Source organism: Saccopteryx leptura, chromosome 13 (genome assembly GCF_036850995.1).
Source record: "Saccopteryx leptura isolate mSacLep1 chromosome 13, mSacLep1_pri_phased_curated, whole genome shotgun sequence".
Taxonomy (NCBI): Eukaryota; Metazoa; Chordata; class Mammalia; order Chiroptera; family Emballonuridae; genus Saccopteryx; species Saccopteryx leptura.
Window position 1 is genome coordinate 29,989,844 of NC_089515.1, and position 26,415 is coordinate 30,016,258.

The following is a 26,415-nucleotide window of genomic DNA, read 5'->3' on the forward strand; positions in this document are numbered from 1 at the left end:
AGGGGGAGAGGGAGCGAGAGAGAAGCAAATGATCACTTCTGTGTGCCCTGACCAGGAATCGAACCCAGGACCTCCATACAACAGGCCAATGCTCTATCCACTGAGCCACTGGCCAGGGCCAGGAGCCAGTTTCTTAATGATGTATACTGAATGCTGAAGAAGTCTTTTTCTTTTTCTTTTTCTTTTTTAGCACAGGAGAGAGCCAGATAGAAAGGGAGAGAGATGAGAAGCACCAACTCATAGTTGTGGCACCTTCGTTGTTCATTAATTGCTTTCTCATTTGTGCCTTGATGCAGAAGGGTGGGTCACTCCAGTCAGGCCAGTAACCCCTTGTTCAAGCCAGTGGCCTTGGGTTTTAAGCCAGCGATCATTTTTTATCATAATACACATATTTATATATATAATATAGCATACATATTTATATCATAATATCTGTACATTTTAATGTATAAATTATACCTGAATTAATGTGGGGTTTTTTATTGATTTGAGAGAGAGAGAGGGATTTGTTTGTTGTTATACTTATTCATGCATTCATTGGTTAATTTTTGTATGTACCCTGACCAGGGATTGAACCTGAAACCTTAGTGTATCAGGTAGATACTTGAACCAACTGAGCTATCTGGCCACAGCTACCTGAAAAAAAAATTATTTATTTTATTTTTTTGTATTTTTCTGAAGCTGGAAACGGGGTGAGACAGTCAGACAGACTCCCGCATGTGCCCGGCCAGGATCCACCCGGCACGCCCACCAGGGGGCGACGCTCTGCCCACCAGGGGGCGATGCTCTGCCCACCAGGGGGCGATGCTCTGCCCCTCCGGGGCATCGCTCTGCTGCGACCAGAGCCACTCTAGTGCCTGGGGCAGAGGCCATGGAGCCATCCCCAGCGCCCAGGCCATCTTTTGCTCCAGTGGAGCCTCGGCTGCTGGATGGGAAGAGAGAGACAGAGAGGAAGAAGAGGGGGAGGGGTGGGGAAGCAGATGGGCGCTTCTCCTGTGTGCCCTAGCCGGGAATCGAACCCAGGACTTCCACACGCCAGGCCGACGCTCTACCACTGAGCCAACCGGCCAGGGCCGGAAAAAAAATTTTTTTTAATGAAAATATTAGGGGCAACTGAGTGGGCCCTATTGGTCAAATCTTTGTCTTACAGCACTTGAGTTATTTCCAAAGATAGACCTTAGCCCAGCATCCATAGAAGACTTTGATGGTGTTGCTGGAGGATGATTCATTTCAGTGATATACTTTGCTAGTGACAGTTACCAGCTTTATATGTATAATTGCTAACTCCTTCTGTAGCTGCTACTGATACTAGTTTTTAGATAGGTTTCTCAGCAGTTTCCTAAGCTCTAGCCAGGAGGTTCCAAAAAAGTACCCTTTTCCACCCTTCCAAATGGTGCGATAATCTTACAGTTTGTAATCTAGAAACGGGTGTCTCTCTTTACTTAAGTGTTACTATTAAGGAATGAGGTAGAGAATCTAAATATCAACTCCTTGGTGTATCCTGTCAGTTTGGCTGCTGCCCCTTCTCCTACCCTGGAGCTTGTACATGTTCCCTCTTCCTCAGGAGTAAGGGCATCAGCTGGGCCTTCACATCCTGGCATGAGTAAGGCTAAGAGTGCCTGGTGTCTAAATTGGTGTCAGTCACAAATTATGAATCCCAATTAGAGCACTTCTTTCCTCTGATTGGACTTATCCCCAGTCTAGTACCAGAGTGGGCCTTTGGGCAGCTCAGCTCACAGCTGTTGCTCTGAGACCACACACTTGTAGCCAAAGTCCAGTGTTGGTGAGAGCTAACTAATTAGGTCCTATATTTAGAGGTAAGTAGGCCGAGAACCCAGAACAGGCTGCTAAATGTAATTCCCTCAATCCATACCATATTGATCTAGAACTCTTCTATGTTAATCATGCCCTAAGAAGATTACTAACCTTTTACTCTGTTTCTCCTTTGAAAATATATCTTAAGATGCTTCTCTCAGATCTAGGTGAATTCCTATTGTGCTGTTAAAATTTCATTTTTTAAAAAGTAATATATTCACATGGTACAACATTCAGATGGTGCAAAAGAATACAGAGACGTTTCCCTTCCATCCCAAGATGTAATACTGACTGACAGTGAGTCTACTGTATTACTAGTGGAATACATTAAAAGAGATTGGGGGAAAAGCTAATCTAAGTGACTTTGGAAAACAATATTTTGTCTGGAAACTATAAGGCTAAAGACAAAACTGTGCATAAACACTGCACTCTATAAATGTATTTCCCGCAGAAGTTGATAATCCTGAAAGTAATTTCTAGTTTTATTTGCGTTGAAAAAATAAATGTTAGATAATGGGAACCAGGCTTCTCACTGTCAGGGAAATGAACTCTGTGGTACTTTAATACGATCTTATGTTTAATGTATATGGGTAGATATAGAAATAATGATAGGTATGTGTGTACATGTGGATTAGAATGCGTGCATATTATTTCCCAGCTCTCTCTGCTAAGGAGAACCTAGAAACAATGACCAGTACAACAACAATGAGCATAGCCACCCCCAGATCTTGGTTTTTAGTACCATTCCTAAGGAACCAGGTCTTCTTGGAGAAAAGGCTGATTCTAGGGATGGAGAAGGGAAGTTACAAGATGACCTGTGGTACAAGTCCTCTAATGTCATCGATAGGTTCTGTGACTTCAAGCAAAATGACTTATAAAGAAACCAGTTTTGCATAGACTAACAGATATAAACCAGGATTAAGTTCCCATGTATTTCATGAACATTATAATGAAACAACACTAAATGAAATTGCATTATTTGAGGACCTGGTATTTTTTGTAATGCCAAAAAGTAAGAAAGTGCTTAAAAAAAAATAAAAGGATGGGTCATGTCAAAGGGACATGAGAGCCAACCTAAACAAGCTCCCAGTGGCTAAAGATAGAATAATTTGAGCAAGAACATAACCTAATATTGGATTATGAGTCTATGCTGATATAAAATAAGTGACTGAATAAATAAAGGGGGAAGGAGAGATGAATCTTCCTTGCAGAATAATTTAAAAATAATGTAGGTATATAGATACTCCTCATTCTAGGAAAATGGAGCTTAATCTTCCCCTCCTCCTCCCCCTCCACTTTGAGGATGGGCTGGACATAGCGACTCTCAAAGAAAAGAGTACAGGAAAGGGAGAAATAGTAATTGTATAGGGCGGAGACCTGGCTGACACTACCTTAATCACGTGATCAAAGTTAAAATCACCAGTGAGAAGACATGTTAATATCTTATACCCTTACTATGAAATTGAGAAAGGTACTTCACCTCTGTGCTGTTCTTTCCCAAATCCATAAGCCTCGTTTAAGCGTGAGGAAGACATCAAACAAACCCAAATTGAGGGACATTCTATAAAATACTTCTTTAAAATGTCAAAGTCATGGAAAATAAGGAAGACTGAAAATTTTACAGAACAGAGGAAACTAAGGCTTTATGGTGGCTAATTGCAATGTGGTATCCTTAATTAGGTTCTGGAACAGAAAAATGGCATTAGTGCAAAAACATATACTACAGGCAGTCCCCGGGTTACAAATGAGATAGGTTCAGTAGGTTTGTTCCTATGTTGACTTTGTATGTAAATTGGAACGGGTACATTTACCTATGTATTAAATGCACCTCAGACAGATTTTTGTCTGAATGTGGTATTTATTTTTACCTCTCTCTGCATATAAATAAACATTTTCAAACCTACAGAACCTATCTCGGTTGTAACTGGGACTGCCTGTATTTATGTACATTGTTCAGCTTTTAGATCTTGTCCTATTATAAGAGAGAGAGAGAGAGAGAGTGAATGTGTGTGTGAAGGTTCTTAATTTCTTAATATTTTCTACCCAGCCACCCTAACAAATTATTTGTAGTTTTTTTCCTCATTTTTCTCTTGGATTTTCTAGATATACAATCATGTACATATGCAATGTACAAATGATATATTTACGGCCCTGGCCGGTTGGCTCAGTGGTAGAGCGTCGGCCTGGCGTGCAGAAGTCCCGGGTTCGATTCCCGGCCAGGGCACACAGGAGAAGCGCCCATCTGCTTCTCCACCCCTCCCCCTTTCCTTCCTCTCTGTCTCTCTCTTCCCCTCCCGCAGCCGAGGCTCCATTGGAGCAAAGATGGCCTGGGCGCTGGGGATGGCTCCTTGGCCTCTGCCCCAGGCGCTAGAGTGGCTCTGATCACAACAGAGCGACACCCCGGAGGGGCAGAGCATTGCCCCCTGGTGGGCAGAGCGTCGCCCCCTGGTGGGCATGCCGGGTGGATCCCGGTTGGGCGCATGCGGGAGTCTGTCTGACTGTCTCTCCCCGTTTCCAGCTTCAGAAAGATACAAAAATAAAAAAACAAAAAAAAACACCAAATGATATATTTACATTTCAATTTTTATACTTGAAGTTGCATATTCAAAGTGTTAAAGTAATGCTTCTCATGTGGGGGTGCTCTGGACAAGCATAGTAGGCCCCATAGGTGCAAACCCTGGAGTAGGCAGGAAACATTGCATGCTATCAGAGCCGTTGAACCCTGGGATGGGTTTTGTTTTTGTTTTTTTCAATTTCTTTCTTTTGTTTCCTCTAGATGTGAAATCTGGAAGCTATACAGTGTTACAAGTGGTGGAAGCCCTTGGGTAAGAAAGAACCTCTGCTCTAGAATGCCCTTTTCTAGCTGGGACTAAAAACGTTATTTTGTATACTGGTGCTTCCTAGAACTAATTGGCCCAATCTCCCTCTCCCCTCTTATGAGTACTAGGGCTAAACCCATGTTCTTCCTGAAAAGAGTTTCTTCCTAAGGGAGAATTAGAAGCACACAGCCTAGCCTACAGATTTAGGGTGAGGTGGGTGATTGAAGCCCATCAACATTTAATAGAGTTGGGGTTCCTCCTGTGCTTCTTTAGACCCACGTGCTCCCATGGGATTCTAGTCATCCTGGATCTGACTCAGACCCGCCTTGGGTCCTGCCCTGGGAGTTGCCAGGAAGCTGACCTTGCACCAGATTCCCACTATAGGAAAAGGTTTGGGGAAACATCTGCAAGATCAGTGTTATAACCAGATGTTCAAAGCACCAGAGGAAGTATGTGCTTATAGTCTAATGCCAGCTTTCCTCGTATTTCATACTTGGTGTAGACCATTTAATTAACAAGTCTTAGCAAAGGTTAACAGTCATGGCCATGTCTAAACAGAGAAAAGTAGAAAATTGGTAGTGGTGGGGGCATCACTGTTATGCATTTCTCCCACATAGGCAACCGTTTGACCTTGCTACTCGTGTTATTCTGGCATTGGTTCCTTTTTTTCTTAAATAACACCTTTATTGAGATGTAATTCTCTTATAACATTTACCTTTTTTTTTTCTTTTTGTGAAAGAGAGAGGGACAGTTAGGGACAGACAAGACAGGAAAGGAAAGAGATGAGAAGCATCAATTCTTCGTTGTAGGACCTTAATTGTTCACTGATTGCTTTCTCATATGTGCCTTGACTGGGGGGCTACAGCAGACTGAGTGACCCCTTGCTCAAGCCAGCGACCTTGGGTTCAAGCTGGTGAGCTATGTTCAAACCAGATGAGCCCATGCTCAAGCCAGCGACCTTGGGGTTTCGAATCTGGGTCCTCTGCATCCCAATCCGACATTCTGTCCACTGCACCACTGCTTAGTCAGGCAACATTCACCTTTTTAGAATGTATATTCACAGATTTATGTAACCCTTACTACAATTAATTTTAGAACGCCTTCATTACCACACAAAGAAACCCCATGCCCGTGAGTAGTCATTCCTCATTCCCTCCTCTTCCCAGCCCCGGCAGCCACTAATCTATTTTCTGTCTCTAGGGATTTGCCTATTCTGGATATTTCATATAAAGGGAATCACACCACATGCAGCCTTTTGTGTCTGGTTTATTTCACATAACATAATGCTTTCAGAGTTCACCCATGTTGTAGCATGTATCAGTGTTTCATTTCTTGCTGAATAATATTCTGTTGTGTCGATATATCACATTTTGTTTAACCAATTATTAGATGGATATTTGGGTTTCCACATTTGGGCTATTCTGAATAATGCTGCTGTGAGCATTTGTGTGCCTTGGTCTATTCTTAAATGCTCAATTTTCTACTTCTGAGCAGGCACCTTTCTACAAGTCTCTATCCTAGAGATCCTGTCAAGAGCGATCTTCTTTTTTCCCTTTACTCCTAGGTCCAGCTGCCCTTATCCTTGAGGTGTCACTGCAATGTCCTGGCCAGCTCTCCTTCAGAAATCTACTTCCTGCATTTGCTGGCTAGATTCCTTCCTCCTAGTGTGTTTAATGTAATCTCTGTAGAGCTGTCTTCAAGATAAATCACCTCCTTGTTACTTCAGTCTAGGTCCTTCAATGTCAGTAATCCTAAAGAATTAGAACCTTTATTTTGAGCATTACTTTGTAACTTCTATTTACAAAGTATTTCCTCCTAAGATGATGGATGCTTTCAGCTTTTTTCTTTAGCAGTAATATCTTTATTCTCCTCCTGTTTTGGTAGAAGCTACAGTTGCCAGTCATCTCTTGAGCCCTGTGGGTAGCCGCTAAGCTGTGTTTCTGAGGAAGGTCACAATTGTACCACTGGGGAGAAAGAGTAAGCCCAATGCCCAGTCATTGCCTGGAAATGGGCACTTCTGGTGGCTGTGGTGTCACATGTCCGCGTAACGATGCCAGATAATTGTGGGGATTGGCTATTTAGGCTCTGGCCTTATTGTTACTCGTAATACTCAGCACCTCCAGAACACTTTCCTCGGCTGGCTTCCATGCCCACGGGGTGAGTGTAACTAATTGCAAAATATTTACTTCTTTAAAAATTTGAACTGGGTAATGTCAGGCTCTCTCTCTCCGGCTTCCTCCCAGGTCTTCTCTAGAGAATCCAGAACCGCGAACTCGGGCCCGAGGAATCCAACTTTTGTCACAGGTGCTACTCCAGTGTCACTCCTTGCTACTGGAGAAGGAAGGTACTGCATTACTAGTAGGAGTGTCTCCCTGGATTGCTGAGCCAAGCAAGGACTTCCTTGTCTGTTCAGACCAACCTTACAGGGAGGGAAGGAGGGAGGGAGGAAACACATGAGGTCATTGTGAACTACTAATCCAAGGTCTTCATTCCTCTCTAGTATATGTCACAGAAATGATAAGAATAAAGATAGAGGACAAGACAGTCTTGGATTTGGGGCAGTTTTTTTTTATTTTCAGTGTGTTCTCACCTCTCTATAAGATGGACAAAGGTAGTGTCCCATAGATGAAGTGAAAAAGTAATTAAATCTCAAAGTGCTTTGAAGTCCTAAGGAAAAAAAGCCAGTAATTTATTTTCTATAGCAGGGGTTGGCAAACTACAACCTGTTTTTATAAAGTTTTGTTAGCATATAATCTCACCCATTTATTTACCTATTATTTGCTGCATTTATGTTACAGTGGCCAAGTTGAGCAGAGTTAAGTAGCTGTGACAGATACTATGTCCTTCAAGCCTAATATTTACTGTCTGGCCCTTTGAGAAAGTTTGCCAGCCCTGGCTCTATGGAATGGCATTTCTGGGGTTGAGAAGGGTTCGGCAGTGGACCTATGTGAGAATGGATAATAAATGATGTTCACCATCACCTATTTTCCTGACTAATCAGGCATCCTCAGTGGGAGGGTATGGGACACACCTCTTGGTGAAGGAGAAAATTTGTAGCGAAGCCCAAGCAGCAACAGCCCTTGGAAAACTCTGGGAAGGAGCAAGCCTGTGAGCCCTCATCCAGCCTGTGTGAACTTACGGCTGCCTTTCTGGTTTGTGCAGTGGTCCACCTGATCCTATTCTATGAGAACCGGCTCAAGGACCATCATCTCGTGATCCCATCTGTCTTGCTGGGTTTGAGGGCACTTGTGAGTCCTTTTTCTTTATTACACACTGCGGCAGGAGCCCTTTCCCAGTGAATTCCCCCTTTGCCCTATGGGGATGAGACTTTGAGTGCTGAGGAGCAGATGCCCCAATGTGGAACTATGCTAGTGACAGCCAGTTTCACTTCTGGTTTAAGTGTGTTTTACTTTAGAAAGTAAAAGTGTCCTTCGGGGACTGGAGTTCAGAGCCAGCTTGGAAGGTACTGAAAGAACTAATCATCTTAGAGGACCACGTTTCTCACTTGCTGAACCTGGATGTTGTGGTTTGCACTGTAGCTAATCAGGCCTGTTTTAGAGTTGTGTCTCGAAGGCTGTGCTGGAATTCCCCGATGCTCACATATATCCTGTTCTCCCCCAGAGCCTGTGTGTGGCTCTGCCCCCAGGGCTGGCTGTCTCTGTGCTTAAAGCCATCTTCCAGGAGGTCCATGTACAGGTGAGTGATAACAGTTACTTTGGTATTCTCAATCTCTCACCCTCCACATAACTAGAATTAGGTGGCAAAAAAAAAATGCCTTCAAAGCTCTCAACTCTTTGGGGTCTTTGACCACGTTTACATGCCAGTGCTTGCTACTGTATATCAGAAGAGGGAGGCGTGCCATTATGTCTAATCTGTGTCCTCTTACACCTGAAGTAAGATGTACAGCTGACAGGTGTTGGTTATTGGCCCCACTGCTGTTGTGCTGGGCGAATAGCCATGCATTTCCCTGAGGTTCATCTTCTACTGGCATAAAGAGCACTGTCCGCTAGAGGTTAGGAGGCAGGGAGTAGTTTTGCCAGCGGAGTTATTCTTTGAGCACTTTATTTTTTCTCTCTCGCACCCCCAAGTCCCTGCCACAGATGGACCGACACACAGTCTACAGTATTATCACCAACTTTATGCGAACCCGGGAAGAAGGTAAGAGGCAAGGCTCTCTGGGAAATTTGAAAAGCAAGCACATGCTATCCCCCACCCCCCAAGACCAGGACTCATTTTAGCCTGGGGGGTTATATAGAAAAGTCAGTACTCAAAGAGAATGATAAAGAGAAATAGGGGGTCTGCTCACTCCCCCCTAAAGTAAAGGATGGTAGAATTGGGGCTGTCTGACATTCTTAGGTCTGTAACAGATATAGAGTGTTACACTTTTCTTCTTCACTGAGTACTCTCTTGGAATAGGAAAAAGCCAAAGGACAGCCCAGCTTTCTATTCCGTAGGACACTAGTGACCTTGTTCTCTCTTCTCCAGAGCTGAAGGGGCTAGGAGCTGACTTCACCTTTGGCTTCATCCAGGTGATGGATGGGGAAAAGGATCCCCGTAATCTTCTGGTGGCCTTCCGCATCGTCCAGGACCTCATCTCCAGGGACTATAGCCTGGGTATATCCTTGTAGCTTTGAATTACTAGAGCTGGTTGAAGCTTGCCAGGTGAGTGAAGCTTGTAAAGGCAACTTCATTCTTTTCCTCTTGCTTTAGGGCCCTTTGTGGAGGAGTTGTTTGAAGTGACATCCTGTTACTTTCCTGTTGATTTTACCCCTGTAAGTAGCACCTTTCATTCATTCATTCCTTTATTCATTTAAATATTTGTTGAGTGCCTGCTGTCTGACAGTCCCAGTTCTAGGCATTGAAAGTATAGCAGTGAACAAGAAAGACAGTCCCTGCCTTTAGGAACTTCCATCTCAGTAAACTGGGAAGTGGAGAAGCATTTGCCATCACAGGAAGGATTCAGCTCAACAGGCATTTAGGAATATTCTTAAATTTCTTACCAATATACTTAGTGTGGAGGGCTACAGGATTGTAAAATATGGTTCCTTGTCCTTGAAGGTTGAAACATTTAAGTAATAATATGAAATTGTGTACCAAAATGAGTGGTGTTAAGTTTTTCAGAGAAGACTGAGCTCAGTGTGAACTAGCGTAGGCAGGAGCTGATCTCACAGGTAAGATAGATAAGATTTCAGTTGATTTCTGAGAGATGCCAAGGATATGATCCTGGAGTCCAGGAGGCATCTCAGGCAATAGAAACAAACTGACAGAACAAAGAAGACACATTTGAACAGTTTGTTTAGGAGGTGTTTGCTCTGACCCCCTTGGACCTCCTCTTGACTTCCCTTCTGTTTCCAGATACGTATGCAGGGTCTTATCACTGTAAGCATTAGTGATCTGGAAGAAATGAAAGGAGTTATATAACAGCATACCAAACATCTGCGTGCTGACTGCCACTGCCTTGAAAGTTACACAGCCATCTTTGCCATAGGGAGCTTTACCAGCTTGTTCCAGTTGATATCATTTGCTTGGGACCACCTCTCCTGAAATTCTTCTCATCTCTTTTATATTCAGTATCACTCTTTCTAACTCAGAACTTAGATCTTTGATATCGTAAAAGCTCTTGATTAGACTACCAGCCAGGTTTCTCTGGTTTTGTTTTTTTTTGTTTTTGTTTTTGTGACAGAGAGGGACAGATAGGGACAGACAGACAGGAAGGGAGAGAGATGAGAAGCATCAGTTCTTTGTTGCAGCACCTTAGTAGTTCATTGATTGCTTTCTCATGTGCCTTGACCTGGGGGGGACTACAGCAGACCGAGTGACCCCTTGCTCAAGCCAGCAACCTTGGGCTCAAGCTAGGGAGCCTTGCTCAAATCAGGTGAGCCTGTGCTCAAGCCAGCAACCTTGGGTTTTGAACCTGGGTCCTCTGCATCCTGGTTCAACGCTCTATCCGCTGCACCACCACCTGGTCATGCTCTCTGGTTTTGTTTTGTTTTATTTTGTGTTTGTTTACATGATAACATTCACATGATTCAAAATCCAAAAGGTGAAAAAAATACATACCTGTCATCAGGTTTCATTCTTCGTAACCACTTTTATCAATTATGTCTGTACGGAGCTTTTTTCATTCATATATAAATAAATCCTTTAATCCCCTCCCCCCTCAAAATAGTAGCATATATATATATATATTTACACACACACACACACACTTTTCCTATACTTTCTTTGCCTTCTTCACTTAACAGTATATCTTGGAAAGTGTTCTATATTCACATATAAATTAGCTCTTTATTCACTATAGAGAGGGGGGAGAGAGAGAGAGAGAGAGAAAAGGGGGAGAAGCAAGAAGCATCAACTCCCATATGTGCCTTGACCAAGCAAGCCCAGGGTTTCGAACCGGCAACCTCAGCGTTTCCAGGTAAATTAGCTCTTTATTCTATATACCTATATAATATTCCTTTGCACGGGAATACCTAATTAATTTCACTAGTCCTCTAGGATTATGGTTGGTTACTAATCTTTTGCTGTTATCAGCAATACTGCAATTTACGTACCCTGTACATTATTATTTCTCAGATATATGGGTATAACAGTAGGATAAATTCCTAAAAGTGGAATTGTTGAATTATATGCATGTATAATTTGGCAACAGGAAGAAGTATGTTCATTTTTTTGAAAGGTAATACAGATGAGTATGATTCAGCATTTTTTTTTTTTTTTTAACAGAGACAGAGAGAAGGCTAGACAGGACAGACAGACAGGAACAGAGAGATGAAAAGTATCATTAGTTTTTCGTTGCGCATTGCGACACCTTAGTTGTTCATTGATTGTTCTCTCACATGTGCCCTGACTGTGGGCCTTCAGCAGACCGAGCAACCCCCCGCTCAAGCTGGCAACCTCGGGGTCTCGAACCTGGGTCCTCCGCATCCCAGTCCAATGCTCCATCCACTGCGCCACCGCCTGGTCAGGCTGATTCAGCATTTTTTTAAAGACTTTATTTATTCAATTTTTTTTCAGAGAGGAGGGGGGGAGGGAGGGAGGGAGGGAGGAAGAGGGAGGGAGGGAGAGAGAGAGAGAGAAGGGGGAGGAGCAAGAAGCATCAACTCCCATATGTGTCTTGACCAGGCAAGCCCAGGGTTTCAAACCAGTGACCTCAGTGTTCCAGGTTGACGCTTTATCCCACTGCGCCACCACAGGTCGGGCTGATTCAGCATTTAAAGGATAATTAAGCTTCTTTTTACCCTTTTACAGCCACCACACTTTCACTGCTCTCAACAGCTTATATATGTATTTCTCAGAGACCTAGGAAAAACAAGACTATAGATAATGATAGGAGAATTACTCTTCTTCAAGCAGCTTTTTGTATGTTCTCACTAGTCAGTGGAAAGCAGAAAGCTCTTTCCAATTGAAATAGAGTCACCTGGCTTTTAGTGTAGCTATTTGTGTTGGAAACATTCTTTATGGTCTTTTTTTTTTTTTTTTTTTTTTGTATTTTTTTTTTTTTTTTTTTGTATTTTTCTGAAGCTGGAAACGGGGAGAGACAGTCAGACAGACTCCCGCATGCGCCCGACCGGGATCCACCCGGCACGCCCACCAGGGGCGACGCTCTGCCCACCAGGGGGCGATGCTCTACCCCTCCAGGGGTCGCCCTGCCGCGACCAGAGCCACTCTAGCGCCTGGGGCTGAGGCCAAGGAGCCATCCCCAGCGCCCGGGCCATCTTTGCTCCAATGGAGCCTTGGCTGCGGGAGGGGAAGAGAGAGACAGAGAGGAAGGGGGGGGGTGGAGAAGCAAATGGGCGCTTCTCCTATGTGCCCTAGCCAGGAATCGAACCCGGGTCCCCCGCATGCCAGGCCGACGCTCTACCGCTGAGCCAACCGGCCAGGGCTCTTTATGGTCTTATCAGTCCATTTTGGCCGTTTGCCATCGTCATAGTGGTTCACCTCAGTGTAAGTGATGGTTCCTTTGACTTTCTGTATACCTTACCTGTATGCTCACTCTAGAGCAGGGGTTGGCCAACATTTTCTGTAAAAGACCAGATAATGTCTATTTTAGACTTTGTGCACCAGCTGGTCTATGTTGCAATTCAACTCTGCTATTCTAGCACAAAAACAGCTGTAGACAGTAGAATATAGTACAGTGGCCATATTGCAATAAAACTTAATTTATGGAGTCAATAATACTGTGATAACTATGTATAATACCAGGTGGGTACTGGAGATATTGGGAGAACACTTTGTAAGCTACATGATTGTCTAATCACTGTGCTATTCACCTGAAGCCAATACGAAATAATATTGAAAGTAAACTGTAATAGAAAAATTTTTTTAATTTAAACTTAATTTATGTGGGGTGGAGGGAGGTTGGATAGGATAAAGGGGAGATAAATGGTGATGGAAGGAAACTTGGGGTGGTGAACACACAGTACAATATACAGGTGATTATTACAGAATTATACCCCTGAAACCTATATAACTTTATTAACAAATGTCACCTCAAAAATCAGTTAAAAATATAAAAAACAATTTATGGACTTAGAAATTTAAATTTTATATAATTTCACATGTCACAGATATTCTTTTGATTTTTTTCAACCATTTAATAATGTAGAAGTATTCTTTTTATTTTTGTATTTTTCTGAAGTTGGAAACGGGGAAGGAGTCAGACTCCTGCATGTGTCCGACTGGGATCCACCCAGCATGCCCACCAGGGGGCGATGCTCTAGCCATCTGGGGTGTCACTCTGCCGCAATCAGAGCCATTCTAGTGCCTGAGGCAGAGGCCATAGAGCCATCCTCAGTGCCCGGGCCAACTTTGCTCCAATGGAGCCTTGGCTGCGGGAAGAGAAGAGAGAGACAGAGAGGAAGGAGAGGGGGAGGGGTGGAGAAGCAGATGGGTGCTTCTCCTGTGTGCCCTGGCCGGGAATCGAACCCGGAACTCCCGCATGCCAGGCCGACATTCTACCACTGAGCCAAACGGCCAGGGCTTTTTTTTTTTTAATGAGAGGAGGGGAGACAATGAGACAGACTCCTGCATGCGCCCCAGGCAGGATCCACCTGGCAGTTCTGTCTGGGGCTGATGCTCACTCAACCAAGCTATTTTTAGCACCTAAGGCTGATGCACTAGGACCAATCAAGCTATCCTCAGCACCTGGGGCCACACTCAAACCAATTAAGCCACTGGCTACAAGAGGAAGGGGGAGAGAAGCAGATGGTTGCTTCTCATGTGCCCTGACCAGGAATCAAACCAGGATATCCATGTGCTGGGCCGACACTCTGTCTACCTAGTCTATAGGCCAGGGCCTCTCCCAAGATTTTGAAAGCATTTCTGCACTTACGTCTAGTTTTCATTCAGTTCCTTGGAGAAGTCTGAATTCTTTCTGATTTGTAAACCTCTGAATTTATTTTTCCCCATCCTTTTTGGAAGCTTTTAAGCTTGATTTTGCTTCCTGTGTTTAGTGCCTTTCTATGGGTCTGTTTTCATGCATTATATTGGGTACTTGGTGTAGGCCCTACCAATCTGGAAATTCGTGTCCTTTAGTCCCAGGAAATTTTCTTGCATTTCTTCTATGTTTCTCTATTTCTTCTCTTTTGGAACTATTAATCTTTTGTTAGACCTCTTAATCTCTTACCATTTCTTTCATATTTTCTATCTCTATTTTTTTTATATTTTATGAGAGAATTTCACAATTTAATCTTTTCTATCAGTCATAATATCAATCAAGCCATGAAAACAAAACCACTTCGGTATTTAAAACAAGTAATTTAATGCAGGAAATTTATATGAGTGATGGGAGAGCTGAGAAGCCAAACGGGATAATGAGGCAACCCAGAGGTTATTAACAGCAGGAAGACACTACCATATCTCAGTTGGAAGGACAGAGGGAAGAGTTGATGCTCTGGATCCCAGGGGCTGAGAGTATATGACAAAACCTGGCAGCACAGTGGGCCTATCAGTGAGAGATGGAAGCCATGCAGAAGATTCTGTCAGTGCTGAAAGCACCAGCTGAGTCAGAGAGATGGGAAGAAATGCCCTGCCTTCTCCCTTCTCCCTTCTGCCCTGCATTCTTCTCCACGTGTCTCACATTGGGGAACCCAAGCCCATATGGAAGCCTGGGAACTGCAGGCTGCCCCAGGAATGGGCCTGAGGACAGAAATGCCCGGGATCAGCACATCTCCCTATAACCCCTTCTGTTGGCTTTTTTTCTTTCTTATTTCTGCACTCTTGCTTTGAATGTCCAAGATCCTTTTGTTGATGATCTCTGAATGTTTTGTGGAGGTAGTGGTAGGGGGTTATAGTGTGATATTTGATTTGTATATTATTTTATCTTTTTTGAAAACATTGATATATTTTTTAATACTTCTTCTCCCCACATATGTGATCTGTTTCCTCCAATTTTTTTTTCCAATTTATTTGGTCTTTATTTCTAGGTTAGAAGCTTTCTTCAGATAACTGGTACTCTTTGGGAGTTTGCACATGTTTTAAAGTAAAGATTATAAAAAGATCAAAGTGGGAACTCTGAGCACATGGAACAGACTTGAACAGACTTGTCAAGTATGAGCTTCACTGTAGAGGACTCACTTGGACAGTTTGGGGAACTCCCAGTGTATTCTCGTTTTTGGGCTAGTCAGTTCTTCAAAAAAGACCTCACCTGGAAGAAAGGTCTGCCTACAAGCAGATGAGGCCATAAAGGCTAGAAATTTTCAGCACTCAGTACATACTGCTTACTTGGGCCTTTTCTTTTGGGACAGCCCCCAGGCCCTCCACTACATGTACAGCTCTAAGACTAGAGAGCTGTCTGTCCTGTCCAGAGGATCACAGCTTCTCATGCAGTAGTTAGGGAGGGGTTGGGAGGCAGGAGGTCCGTTTGCTTCCTTAACCCAGCTCCCAGCTCCAGAGGTACCTGGTACTGCCAGTTGCTAAGCACCCCAAGGACCGTATTGGGTGGTTATTCAGCTCCCCCCAAGCCTACTGAGGATTCTGGTTTTCTGGCTCTTAGTCATTTTCTTCTTACCCATCTGCTTTGTAGCTTCTAATATTTTGTTGCTAACATCTTTTATTCTGTTCTCTTCAACCTTTAACTTAATGTCTTTTTTAAAAATGTATAAACTTTTATATATTTCATGGGGTTTCTAAAGAGGAGAAGTAAAACCTGGTATATGTTTTCAGTCTGCCATCTTCATGCAGAAATCATCAATGCTTTTTATATTGCCAGAATTACAGCTCTTGTATAAGGATAAAAAAATAGAAATGTGCATCATAGGGGGATTTTTAAAATAAATTGTGACTCAACCACACAGTGGAATAGTATCAGCCACTAAAACTAATATTATGAAAGAATAATACCATGGAAAAATGTTCATGTGTTAAGTGAAAAAAATAAATTATAAATGGTATGTATAAAACAATCACATTTTCTAAAATACATATTTGAGCCCTGGTCAGGTGGCTCCGTGAATAAAGTGTCATCCCAGCGTAACGAGGTTTGATCCCTCGTTAGGGCACGTACAAGAAGCACTTAGTGAGTGCACGGTTAAATGGGACAACTAAGTGGAACAACAAATTGATTCTCCTTCTCTCCCTCTCTCTCCCTCTCCTTCTTTCCCTTTCTCCCTCTCTTTCTCCCCTACTCACCTTCCCCACCCTTTCTCAAATTAATGGGGAAAAAGTTTTAAATAAAATAAAAGTATACATTTTAAGGGGAAACAATGTCTACTGACACATAGTCATAATACACATACAGAGAAGAAAGAATGCACCAGAAAGTTAATGGTGTGATCAGATAGAAAATAAATACTCCAAAGAAAACATTCCCAAGGAACACATAAGAATGAGCATGTCTTCCTGCTGGAGTCTTGATTTCGTACCGTTCTACCAGATGGGGTGTAAATATCAACCTGTTCTTTGGGTTGTCAGGTTCAAGCCTGTGTTCAAAGAGGTATACAAACCCATGACCCTGCTCCCTTTTCCAGCCACCTAATGATCCCTATGGTATCCAGCGAGAAGATCTGATCCTGAGTCTCCGAGCTGTGCTGGCCTCCACACCACGATTTGCTGAGGTAGGTCTAGCCGCAGGCGTAGAAAGTATAAAAGCATGGGGAAAAAGAAAGATCCAGTATACATTTTAAGAATGACACCCTATAAGTGTCTTCAGGCTTGTGTGGCAATTATCTTCAGACCTTTGTTGTAGAAAATTTTTCAGTCTCTTCTTTAAAATAGTAATCAATCCCTATCTAGTGCTTTCTTCTAAAGTCCTGTAGATTTGCCAACCATTTTTCAGCTAACTGGGGGTCTGGCCTCATCTTGGTAGGAAGATTGACTTGAAGTCACAACTCCTGACTCAAGAATAGCTCCTTGGTATAGTTCTTGTCCCTGGGCACTGGTGGCAGTAAGGACATAGTTGACCTTGGTGTGGCTGCAACACTGCCTCTGACTTCGGTTCTTCTCTCTCTCCCATAGTTCCTGCTGCCTTTGCTGATTGAGAAGGTGGATTCTGAGATTCTGAGTGCCAAGCTGGATTCTCTGCAGACTCTGGTAATTTTTCTTTTTCCAGACAAATTAGGGAAGGATGCTAAAGGATTGTAGATTATTGGAGAGCCAGGGAATAGTGAGCTTCAAAAGGGGGAGGGGGATACCAGGATCTGGGTCTACATGTTGACCTAAAGGCCCCAGCTGCATATTTTCTTGTCCTGTGGTAACTAGTGGCAACCAAGGGAAGGCTAACCAGGGCTCCCTCTGGATGCTTGTTTTTCATCAATGAGTGGGGTGCCTGTTTTTCTTACCTGGGTATTACTATTATGAAATCTCGCTGGTTTTTCTGCTGAGAGCCAGGCTCCTTCAGATGCCATTATGCTGAGGTACCTGCATATCTTCGGAAGTTTGAGTGTGTAGATAGCTGATACCTCTGCTTTTTTTGGCAGAATGCTTGCTGTGCTGTGTACGGACAGAAGGAACTGAAGGACTTCCTCCCCAGTCTTTGGGCTTCTATCCGCAGAGAGGTGAGTGTTACTTAGATAAACTCACAACTCTTAACTCCCAGTTGTCAGGCATCAGGGGGAATAATGCACCCTGTGCTTTTCCCTATGTCTCTGTGCCTGGTTATTCAACAGGCAAGCAGTGGGGCGTACTTCTAGTTGAATGACAAGGGAAAGAGTCCTTAGTGAGGGTCAGCCGCTTGGTGATGGCAGTTGATCACTTTGCACAGTGGCATTTTCTATCCTTCCATGGTAAGGAGAATAGTCATGGTGCCTATGGCACCGTGCTGAGTAGAAGGTAAGAGGAAGAGACCTAAGATAAGGGACCCCAATAGTGGCTCCAAGTTGGCATTCTGTTTCTCAAATTGTATGTGTATGAATCCCAACGGAGCTAAGGACTTGGTGAAAATACAGCAATTAAGAAGAAACTCATTTGAGGGGGTTAATTTCCATTGCTGTGCCCTAAAGGTTCTTAAACACCCCCACATACACACACCTAAGGAACTAGGCAGTGGGTGGGTGGGGTCTCACCTGGTGCAGGCTCACCTCAGTAGCCATGGGATCCCTCCCTGACAGGTGTTCCAGACGGCAAGTGAGCGGGTGGAGGCCGAGGGCCTGGCGGCCCTCCACTCCCTGACTGCATGTTTGTCTCGTTCTGTGCTGAGGGCCGATGCTGAGGACCTTCTTGACATCTTCCTTAGCAACCTTCTCCAGGGTAATGGGGCCATGGAAGCCAGAAAGGGGAGTGAGCATAACAGAAATTCCTGCAGGGCCAATGACCTTTCATGTGTAGACCACGTTCAGTGATTTGGGGGATAGAATCCGGCTTTGAATTTTAAAAATTCAGTGATAACTGCTAGCAACTGTTCCAAGCGTCAGTCTCCAAATTTTACGGACTGCGGGGGAAGCCGTGAGTGTGGGGCTACTCCCAGGTATGTGATGCTCTGCCTCTCTAGACTGCAGGCACCATCTGTGTGAACCGGACATGAAGCTGGTGTGGCCTAGTGCCAAGCTACTGCAGGCAGCTGCAGGTGCGTCTGCCCGGGCCTGTGACCACATCACCAGCAACGTCTTGCCTTTGCTTCTAGAACAGTTCCACAAGCACAGCCAGGTAAGGGCACTCAGTCTCTGCGAGAATGAGGAGAGTCCTTGCTAGCATCCCTTTCTCACAGAGTTAATTAAGTGTTGAGCTTGAGCTCAGAGAGTAGATTTGGGGTTTTGCTCCTATTAGCTGCGACTGGTTCCCTTGTTGACTTTTCCTAACACAAAGAATAATTTACCCCACATCCAAAGTAGCAGGACTGAAATGTTTTAAAATATAGGGTGGGGCAAAAGGAGGTTTATAGTTGTTCCTGTGGAAAATAATATAATAGTTAATAAATAATAATATAAGAATAAACTGTTTTCACGTGCTCACAACCATAAACCTACTTTTGCCCCTCCCTTTGTTCTTTGACTCTAATATTCCTTAAAACATTACAGAGCAACCAGCGGCGGACCATCCTTGAAATGATCCTGGGGTTCTTGAAGCTGCAACAGAAATGGAGCTCTGAAGACAAGGGTGAGGTCACCTTCCGGAGCAAGCGGAGAGTGCCGTGGATCAGTAGTCTAGAACGGTGGTCCTGGCGTTCTGAGGTTGTAGCATAAAAAATACGATGTATGAGACCTGTTTATTTCTATCCCAGGGTACTTCCTGTATACTCAACAGATTAAGCTCTTTATATCTGCCCCAGATTGTCTGCATCACCGCCGAGTCAGGGCTTCCCTCTAACCGGGACTGTCTCTCTCCAGGTGAAAGGCCTCTGAGCGGCTTCAAGGATCAGCTGTGCTCACTGGTGTTCACAGCTCTGACAGACCCTAACACCCAGCTTCAGCTTGTTGGCATCCGTACTCTCACTGTTGTGGGTGCCCAGCCAGGTACACATAAGAGAAAAGATAGGAGTATTGGTCCCTTTTTTGTGACTTTCTGTCTTAAGTGGAAAGAAGTCTTAATTCCCTGGTTCTCACTACAACCCCTGTTGACTTGGTATTTCTAATGGGACTTTGGGAAGGATTGTGGTGGCTGCACGGGGAGAAAGATGTGGTTCATGTTCCCTTCTAACATAGATCTCCTGTCTTCTGGGGACTTGGAGCTGGCAGTGGGTCACCTGTACAGACTAAGCTTCCTGGAGGAGGATTCCCAGAGTTGGTGAGAATCTAAAGAGCAGGATAGAGCAAGCTGTTCTAGGGCTCTGTGCCTCCAGCTCTTGGCTCTCTCTAGGGGAAGTGGGCCTTGGGCTTGGCTCTGGCTGCCAAGTGGTTGGACATGTGGGACTGCCCTCTTTTCTTGGGCTTAAGAAGCCATGTCCAACTAGGTACTAGAGTCCTGCTCTTCAGCAAGGTGGTCTCAGAAGACCATACTCCTGCATCTGCCTAATGGCAGGTCTGGGCAAGAGAATGGGAGGCGAGGCCCAGCTAATGCTCATCTGCCATGTGCTCCTAGCAGGGTGGCAGCACTGGAAGCATCAGGAACCCTGGCCACCCTTTACCCTGTGGCCTTCAACAGCCACCTGGTGCCCAAGCTTGCCGAGGAGCTGTGTGTGGGTATGTGTCTCTGCTCTTCTGTGGCCCGCCCTTTGCCAGGGAGGCTTGGGCCTTCATGCTTGTCATCGCACAGTGAAACCTTGTCTCCTGGGCTGATTGCAGGGGAGTCAGACTTGGCTAGAAGGGATGTGCCTACCAAATGCTCCCAGCATCTGCGCTCTCTGCAAGCCTTGTCAGCTGTATCAACACATCCCAGCATTGTCAAGGAGACACTGCCTCTGCTGCTGCAGCATCTCAGCCAGATACACAAAGGTAACTGCCAGAAATGACCATCCGGGAGTCAGGCGGAGTGGGGACCCGTAGTTAAGTTTGGAGCTGATACTTCTAAGGCACTGGTTCCAGTGTGGCTGTATGGAAGAGTCACATGAGGACTTTTAAAATGAAATACCAATGCCTGGGCCTCAATCAGGCCAACTAAGTCTCTCTGTGAGGAAGGGTGGGACGTAGACAACAATAATTATTGAGTGCTCAGGTGATTATAACGTGCAGCCAGGATTGAAAAGTACCACTCAGAGGCCATGCTACTCAAAATATGGTCTATCAACCAGCAGCACGGGCATCTGGGAGCTCGTTAGATATCCAGACTCTCAGGCCCCGCTGATCAGAATCTGCATTTTAACAGGATCTGTTGGTAACTCGTACACGCTCTCTAGTTTGAGAGTATTACATGATCCAAGGCTCAAGTGACAGCAGGAAATGGTACCACAAATCTGTACGTGCTCACATGGGCCCTCACTAGCTCCTAAGCTCCTTTCTTTGCATTGCCCAGCCCCGTGGCTGGGTCCCGTCAACAGTAGATGATCTACTGTTACACAGTAGAAGGAACACGACTCAGACTGTGGCTTGGGTTAGATTCCTTGTGGTGCACTTACTGTGACTTTGGAGAAGACCGTGGGTAGTTTCATTGAGCCTCTACATCCTCCTCTATAAAATGGGGCAATAGTGCTTCTAGGTGATGAGAAATGAGAAAATGTGTGAGTGCTTCTGTTGCAGAGTCCAGCACAGAGCAGGACTCAGCTCTGAAATCCAAGTAGATGAAAAAGAACCTCCAAAAGAATAAAAGGACTTGGTTCTTTTTAACACGACACTCTTGGTCACTCATCTTTATCTGAAATACCTAGAAGTGCTTTTAGGAAAACCTCACAGAATACTTGCTCACCACACAGGGAATGGGGTTGCAGGACCAAGTGAAGTTATTGCTGTCTGTCAGAGCCTCCAGCGGGTGGCAGAAAAATGCCAGCTGGACCCCGAGAGCTGCTGGTATTTTCATCAGACAGCTGTACCTCGCCTGCTTGCCTTGGCTGTGCAGGCTTCCATGCCAGGTAATTTGCTCTGCCTCACCTCTTCTCCCTCCTTTAGACTTTGGCCTTCCTTTAGTGTTGAGCAGCACTGCCACCCTTGGGGTTTCACTGGTACTGCATTTGGTACCAGCAAAGGCTTATTTTAAGATTCCACTTCAAGGCAAGGGTGCTAACCCAACCAATGACAGGAGTCAAAATCCCTAGTGTTAGCAGTGCTCAAAAGGATGCACACCTTTTTCCTGTTCGGTTGCTATGTAATTAGATTATTTAGAATTCAGCTCTGGGCTGTGGCTGGTTGGCTCAGTGATAGAGCATCAGCCCAGCATGTAGATGTCCCAGGTTCAATTCCTGTCAGGGCACACAGGAGAAGCTCCCATCTGCTTCTCTACCCCTCCCCCTCTCGCTTCTCTTTCTCTCTCTTGCTTCCCCTCCTGCAGCCAAGGCTTGATTGAAGCAAGTTGGCCCCGGGCACTGAGGATGGCTCCTTGGCCTCTGCCTCAAGCGCTAAGAAGAGCTCAGTTGCTGAGCAACACCCCAGATGGGCAGAGCATCGCCCCCTAGTGGGCTTTCCGGGTGGATCCCGGTCAGGGCATATGCAGGAGTCTGTCTCTGCCTCCCCTTTTCTCACTGAATTAAAAAAAAAAAACAAAAACCAGGCCCTGGCCAGTTGGCTCAGTGGTAGAGCGGCGACCTGGCATGCAGAAGTCCCAGGTTCGATTCCTGGCCAGGGCACACAGGAGAAGCGCCCATCTACTTCTCCACCCCTCCCCCTCTCCTTCCTCTCTATCTCTCTCTTCCCCTCCCGCAGCCGAAGCTCCATTGGAGCAAAAAGATGGCCCAGGCGCTGGGGATGGTTCCTTGGCCTCTGCCCCAGGCGCTAGAGTGGCTCTGGTCACAACAGAGTGATGCCCCTGATGGGCAGAGCATCGCCCCCTGGTCGGCGTGCCGGGTGGGTCCCGGTCGGGTGCATGCGGGAGTCTGTCTGACTGCCTCTCCATTTCCAGCTTCAGAAAAATACAAAAACAAACAAACAAACAAACAGCTTTGTAGTTTATTAGACCTTGTTGGGTTTCATCTTAAACGTCACTCATTAACTTAGGTGAGGATATTTAGCCTTTCTAAGCCTCTGTTTCCTTACTTATAAGGGGAAGATAAAGAGAAATATTTATATCACAGGGCAGTTGCTCAGGATTAAACAATATAATGCATAGTAGCTGGCAACACCATATTATGTAGGTATTATAGCTTGTCGTATGGTAACTGCTATAATAATGAAGACCTGTGAAGATAAACCCATGTTCTCTTTTAGGTTTTTGAAAAGGCTAATATACGGCCCTGGCCGGTTGGCTCAGCGGTAGAGCGTCGGCCTGGCGTGCGGGGGACCCGGGTTCGATTCCCGGCCAGGGCACATAGGAGAAGCGCCCATTTGCTTCTCCACCCCCACCCCCTCCTTCCTCTCTGTCTCTCTCTTCCCCTCCCGCAGCCAAGGCTCCATTGGAGCAAAGATGGCCCGGGCTCTGCCCCAGGCGCTAGAGTGGCTCTGGTCGCGGCAGAGCGACGCCCCAGAGGGACAGAGCACCGCCCCTGGTGGGCAGAGCGTCGCCCCTGGTGGGCGTGCCGGGTGCCGGGTGGATCCCGGTCGGGCGCATGCGGGAGTCTGTCTGACTGTCTCTCCCCGTTTCCAGCTTCAGAAAAATACAAAAAAAAAAAAGAAAAGGCTAATATAATTATTTCTTTTTTTTTTTTTTAAGCCAGAGAGACAGGAAGAAAGATGAGAAGCATCAATCGTAGTTGCAGCACCTTAGTTGTTCTTTGATTGCTTTCTTGTATGTGCCTTGACCTGGGCAGGGGGGCTCCAGCCAAACCAGTGACCCCTTGCTCAAGCCAGCAACCTTGGGCTTTAAGCCAGTCACCTTTGGGCTCAAGCCTGCAACCATGGAGTCATGTCTATGATCCCATGCTCAAGCCAGTGACCCTGCACTCAAGCTGGTGAGCCCATGCTCAAGCCAGGTGAGCCCGCACTCAAGGCAACGACCTCGGGGTTTCAAACCTGGGTCCTCTGCGTCCCAGGCCAACGCTCTGTGCCACTGCCTGGTCAGGCAACATAATTATTCTAATGTGAAGAACATGCATGTGAGCTGGCCTTATTTTCCACTGTTGCCTAGTCTGAGGACTGCGCAGAGTTCTGAGAGCTCTCTGAGGTCTGCATTAGACTGCTCCTCCCCTGGCGCCTTGCTGGCTCTCTGGTCTACAGCACTATTACAGTCAGGTTAGAAACCACTGCTGTTGTGACTAGAGTTGAGCCCCAGTCATGAAGACAGGACCTAATTATCTAAACTATAGTCATGGCCTTGTGATTCTCAGTGTGTGTTTTGATTTTACAGAGAAGGAGTCCTCAGTTATGAGAAAAGTGCTGTTGGAGGATGAGGTCTTGGATTCCATGGTGTCTGTCATTGGCACTGCCACCACCCACTTAAGCCCTGAGTGAGTCTAGTCGTGGATGTGGCTTCATTCCAGGGAGAGGGATAGCAATCTTGGGAAGAAGCAGCAGGTAGCTTCTGTCTGAGCTGTCCTTGTACCCAGAATGAAGTGTGAAAGCAGCTATTGGCCTTGTAAGTTTTGCTGGCGAAGTAAAAGGAGGGGGCTCTTAGCACTGTGGACTGTGGGGGTGGGCGAGCCATGGACTGATGGTTCTTAGCAGCGGGTGTGCATAAGAATCACCTGTGGGGCATTTTTAAAATATTCAGAGTTCACTCACTAGATTGTGAGCTCCAGAACGGATTTATTTTATCTGACTTGCTGTTTTATCGTCAGAGCCCAAATGGCAGTGGTTCTGGCATATAGGATGTGCTGAATTAGTCATTGTTGACTGTGTGAATGATCATGCTGTGACCCATTGACTCAGTGACTCTGATGGGAACACTAAGGCTTTACAACCCTGGCTCCTTGGTGAAACCTAGCACTCTGCTCCTAGCTTAGCTGCCTGGAGTGTCGCCCGTATTGTGCCCCTCTTCTTGGATGGCAACGTCTCTTTTCTGCCCGAAAACAGCTTCCCTTGCAGATTCCAGCCATTCCAGGTGAGAGTCTGATGGATTGGAAGGGGTAGAATCCTGGGATTTCTGTCCTTCCAAGTTTCTAGGGCTAATCTGGGATGAGTGTCGGAACAAATAAGCCAGTTGCCGGCACAACAGGCTTAACACCCTTCTTCCTCTACAGGATGGCTCCTCAGGACAGAGGAGGCTGGTGGCACTGCTCATGGCCTTTGTCTGCTCCCTGCCTCGAGATGTAAGTGAACACGTTTGGGGAGTACTGTAGTTTAACCCTGGCAAGGGGAGATGGATCCCAGGTGACTTCTGGGCTGGTATTTGTCACAGACTAAGCTGATCTACTTTTCCCCCTGGTTCTCATCCGTCCTGGCCGCTGCTGCCACTTTCTACTGGGTGCCTCTGAGTTTAGGTGTTCTCCGGGCCCATTACATGACCAGGTTTTCTGTAGGTGGAAATCCCTCAGCTGGACCAACTCATGCGGGAGCTTTTAGAGCTGAGCTGCTGCCACGGCTGCCCCTTCTCCTCCACTGCCGCTGCTAAGTGCTTTGCAGGCCTCCTCAACAAGCACCCTGCAGGTACTAGAAGCTCCCTGGTGAAATCCTGAAGTTCAGTGCTTTCTTTAAAAAGGAACTTGCTAATAATACATTAATAGGGTTTCCCAGGGGATAGCCCTTGGGACAAGAGTTTAGACCAGAGTTGAGCAAAGCACTCCAGGACATAAGAAGATAAGGGGGTGCATGCAGAGTGCTGTGCCATCCGGTTCCCTACAGGGAGCTGTTAGGGATCATTCTTCATTAGGAGACGACTCTTTTTCAAATGCCAGCACCCCTGCGCTCTGAGGATCCCTGGCTCTCATTGAATGGGCAAAGCCCGTAGTCAGATGATCTGTTCTTTTCTAAAGGCTTCTCAGGGAGCTCTGCGTGAAAATGATTTACATCCTTCATTGTTAAAAGAGAAATATGTAGCCTTTGCACCAGCATTTCTTCCCTCCTTTTTAGGGCAACAGCTGGATGAATTCCTACAGCTGGCTGTGGACAGAGTGGAGGCTGGGCTGGGCTCTGGGCCCTGTCGGCGTCAGGCTTTCACACTGCTGCTCTGGGTGAGGAGTCAGAGTGGGTTCTGGCTAAACGGGGACAGTTAGGTCTGGTTAAGTAAAATTTCTCCATTTGACATGGAACCATAAGCATGCTTCTCAGGGTTCTGGGGTTTGAGTGCCATGCCCTGATCATCCTCTTCTCTGATTACAGGTGACAAAGGCCCTAGTGCTCAGGTATCATCCTCTCAGCTCCTGCCTCACAGACCGGGTAAGTCCTTTCCACTGTGGAGACAGGGAATCTAGGACCTAAACAGAAGCTTCCTGTTGATCCTATCCGTCCCAGAAATGACTGCCATCCTCCTCTTGGGTACTTAAGATTCTTCCCCTGATATACCTGAAAGGCTCTCTTTTTCTTAAGCTTATGGGCCTCCTGAGTGATCCAGAACTGGGCGCAATGGCAGCTGATGGCTTTTCTCTGCTCATGTCTGACTGCACTGATGTACTGACGCGGGCTGGCCATGCTGAAGTGCGGATCATGTTCCGCCAGCGTTTCTTCACTGATAATGTGCCTGCCTTGGTCCAGGGCTTCCATGCTGCTCCCCAAGGTGAGGAGTCTAAAGGAAGCACCCCAAATTCAGTCCTCTCCTTTGCTCAGGCCTCATTCTGTAATGTAATGTGGGCCCTCAGTGCTTCTTCGGAGCTGCAGTGTGGTCTGTACTTAAAGCGCTCAAGTTCTAGATTCTTGTGCTACTCTTCCTTTGGTGGCTATGTCTTGCTTATTCTGAGCTTATTCTGTGTAGGCTGATGTGCCAGCTTCATAAGAGTTGAGTTCTCAAGTTCTGT

General features: G+C 45.7%; 1 protein-coding gene across 2 annotated transcripts in view; it reads left to right on the forward strand.

Moving 5' to 3' along the window:
• MMS19 (MMS19 homolog, cytosolic iron-sulfur assembly component) overlaps positions 1 to 26,415 on the forward strand; it is a 36,752-nt gene that overhangs the window by 8,941 nt on the left and 1,396 nt on the right. Inside the window, exons 2-26 of one of the 2 annotated variants that reach the window (XM_066354890.1) lie at positions 4,592 to 4,640; positions 6,878 to 6,978; positions 7,797 to 7,882; positions 8,256 to 8,330; positions 8,723 to 8,792; positions 9,120 to 9,248; positions 9,345 to 9,406; positions 16,604 to 16,690; positions 17,091 to 17,165; positions 17,552 to 17,629; positions 18,182 to 18,320; positions 18,562 to 18,716; positions 19,088 to 19,166; positions 19,397 to 19,522; positions 19,712 to 19,793; positions 20,088 to 20,188; positions 20,291 to 20,440; positions 21,355 to 21,510; positions 23,874 to 23,973; positions 24,464 to 24,566; positions 24,706 to 24,774; positions 24,985 to 25,111; positions 25,535 to 25,635; positions 25,784 to 25,840; positions 25,991 to 26,177. In XM_066354890.1, coding sequence (XP_066210987.1) covers positions 4,592 to 4,640; positions 6,878 to 6,978; positions 7,797 to 7,882; positions 8,256 to 8,330; positions 8,723 to 8,792; positions 9,120 to 9,248; positions 9,345 to 9,406; positions 16,604 to 16,690; positions 17,091 to 17,165; positions 17,552 to 17,629; positions 18,182 to 18,320; positions 18,562 to 18,716; positions 19,088 to 19,166; positions 19,397 to 19,522; positions 19,712 to 19,793; positions 20,088 to 20,188; positions 20,291 to 20,440; positions 21,355 to 21,510; positions 23,874 to 23,973; positions 24,464 to 24,566; positions 24,706 to 24,774; positions 24,985 to 25,111; positions 25,535 to 25,635; positions 25,784 to 25,840; positions 25,991 to 26,177 — 2,544 coding nt within the window. The remainder of the gene's footprint in view (positions 1 to 4,591; positions 4,641 to 6,877; positions 6,979 to 7,796; positions 7,883 to 8,255; positions 8,331 to 8,722; positions 8,793 to 9,119; positions 9,249 to 9,344; positions 9,407 to 16,603; positions 16,691 to 17,090; positions 17,166 to 17,551; positions 17,630 to 18,181; positions 18,321 to 18,561; positions 18,717 to 19,087; positions 19,167 to 19,396; positions 19,523 to 19,711; positions 19,794 to 20,087; positions 20,189 to 20,290; positions 20,441 to 21,354; positions 21,511 to 23,873; positions 23,974 to 24,463; positions 24,567 to 24,705; positions 24,775 to 24,984; positions 25,112 to 25,534; positions 25,636 to 25,783; positions 25,841 to 25,990; positions 26,178 to 26,415) is intronic. The other variant, XM_066354891.1, reaches the window with a different exon arrangement.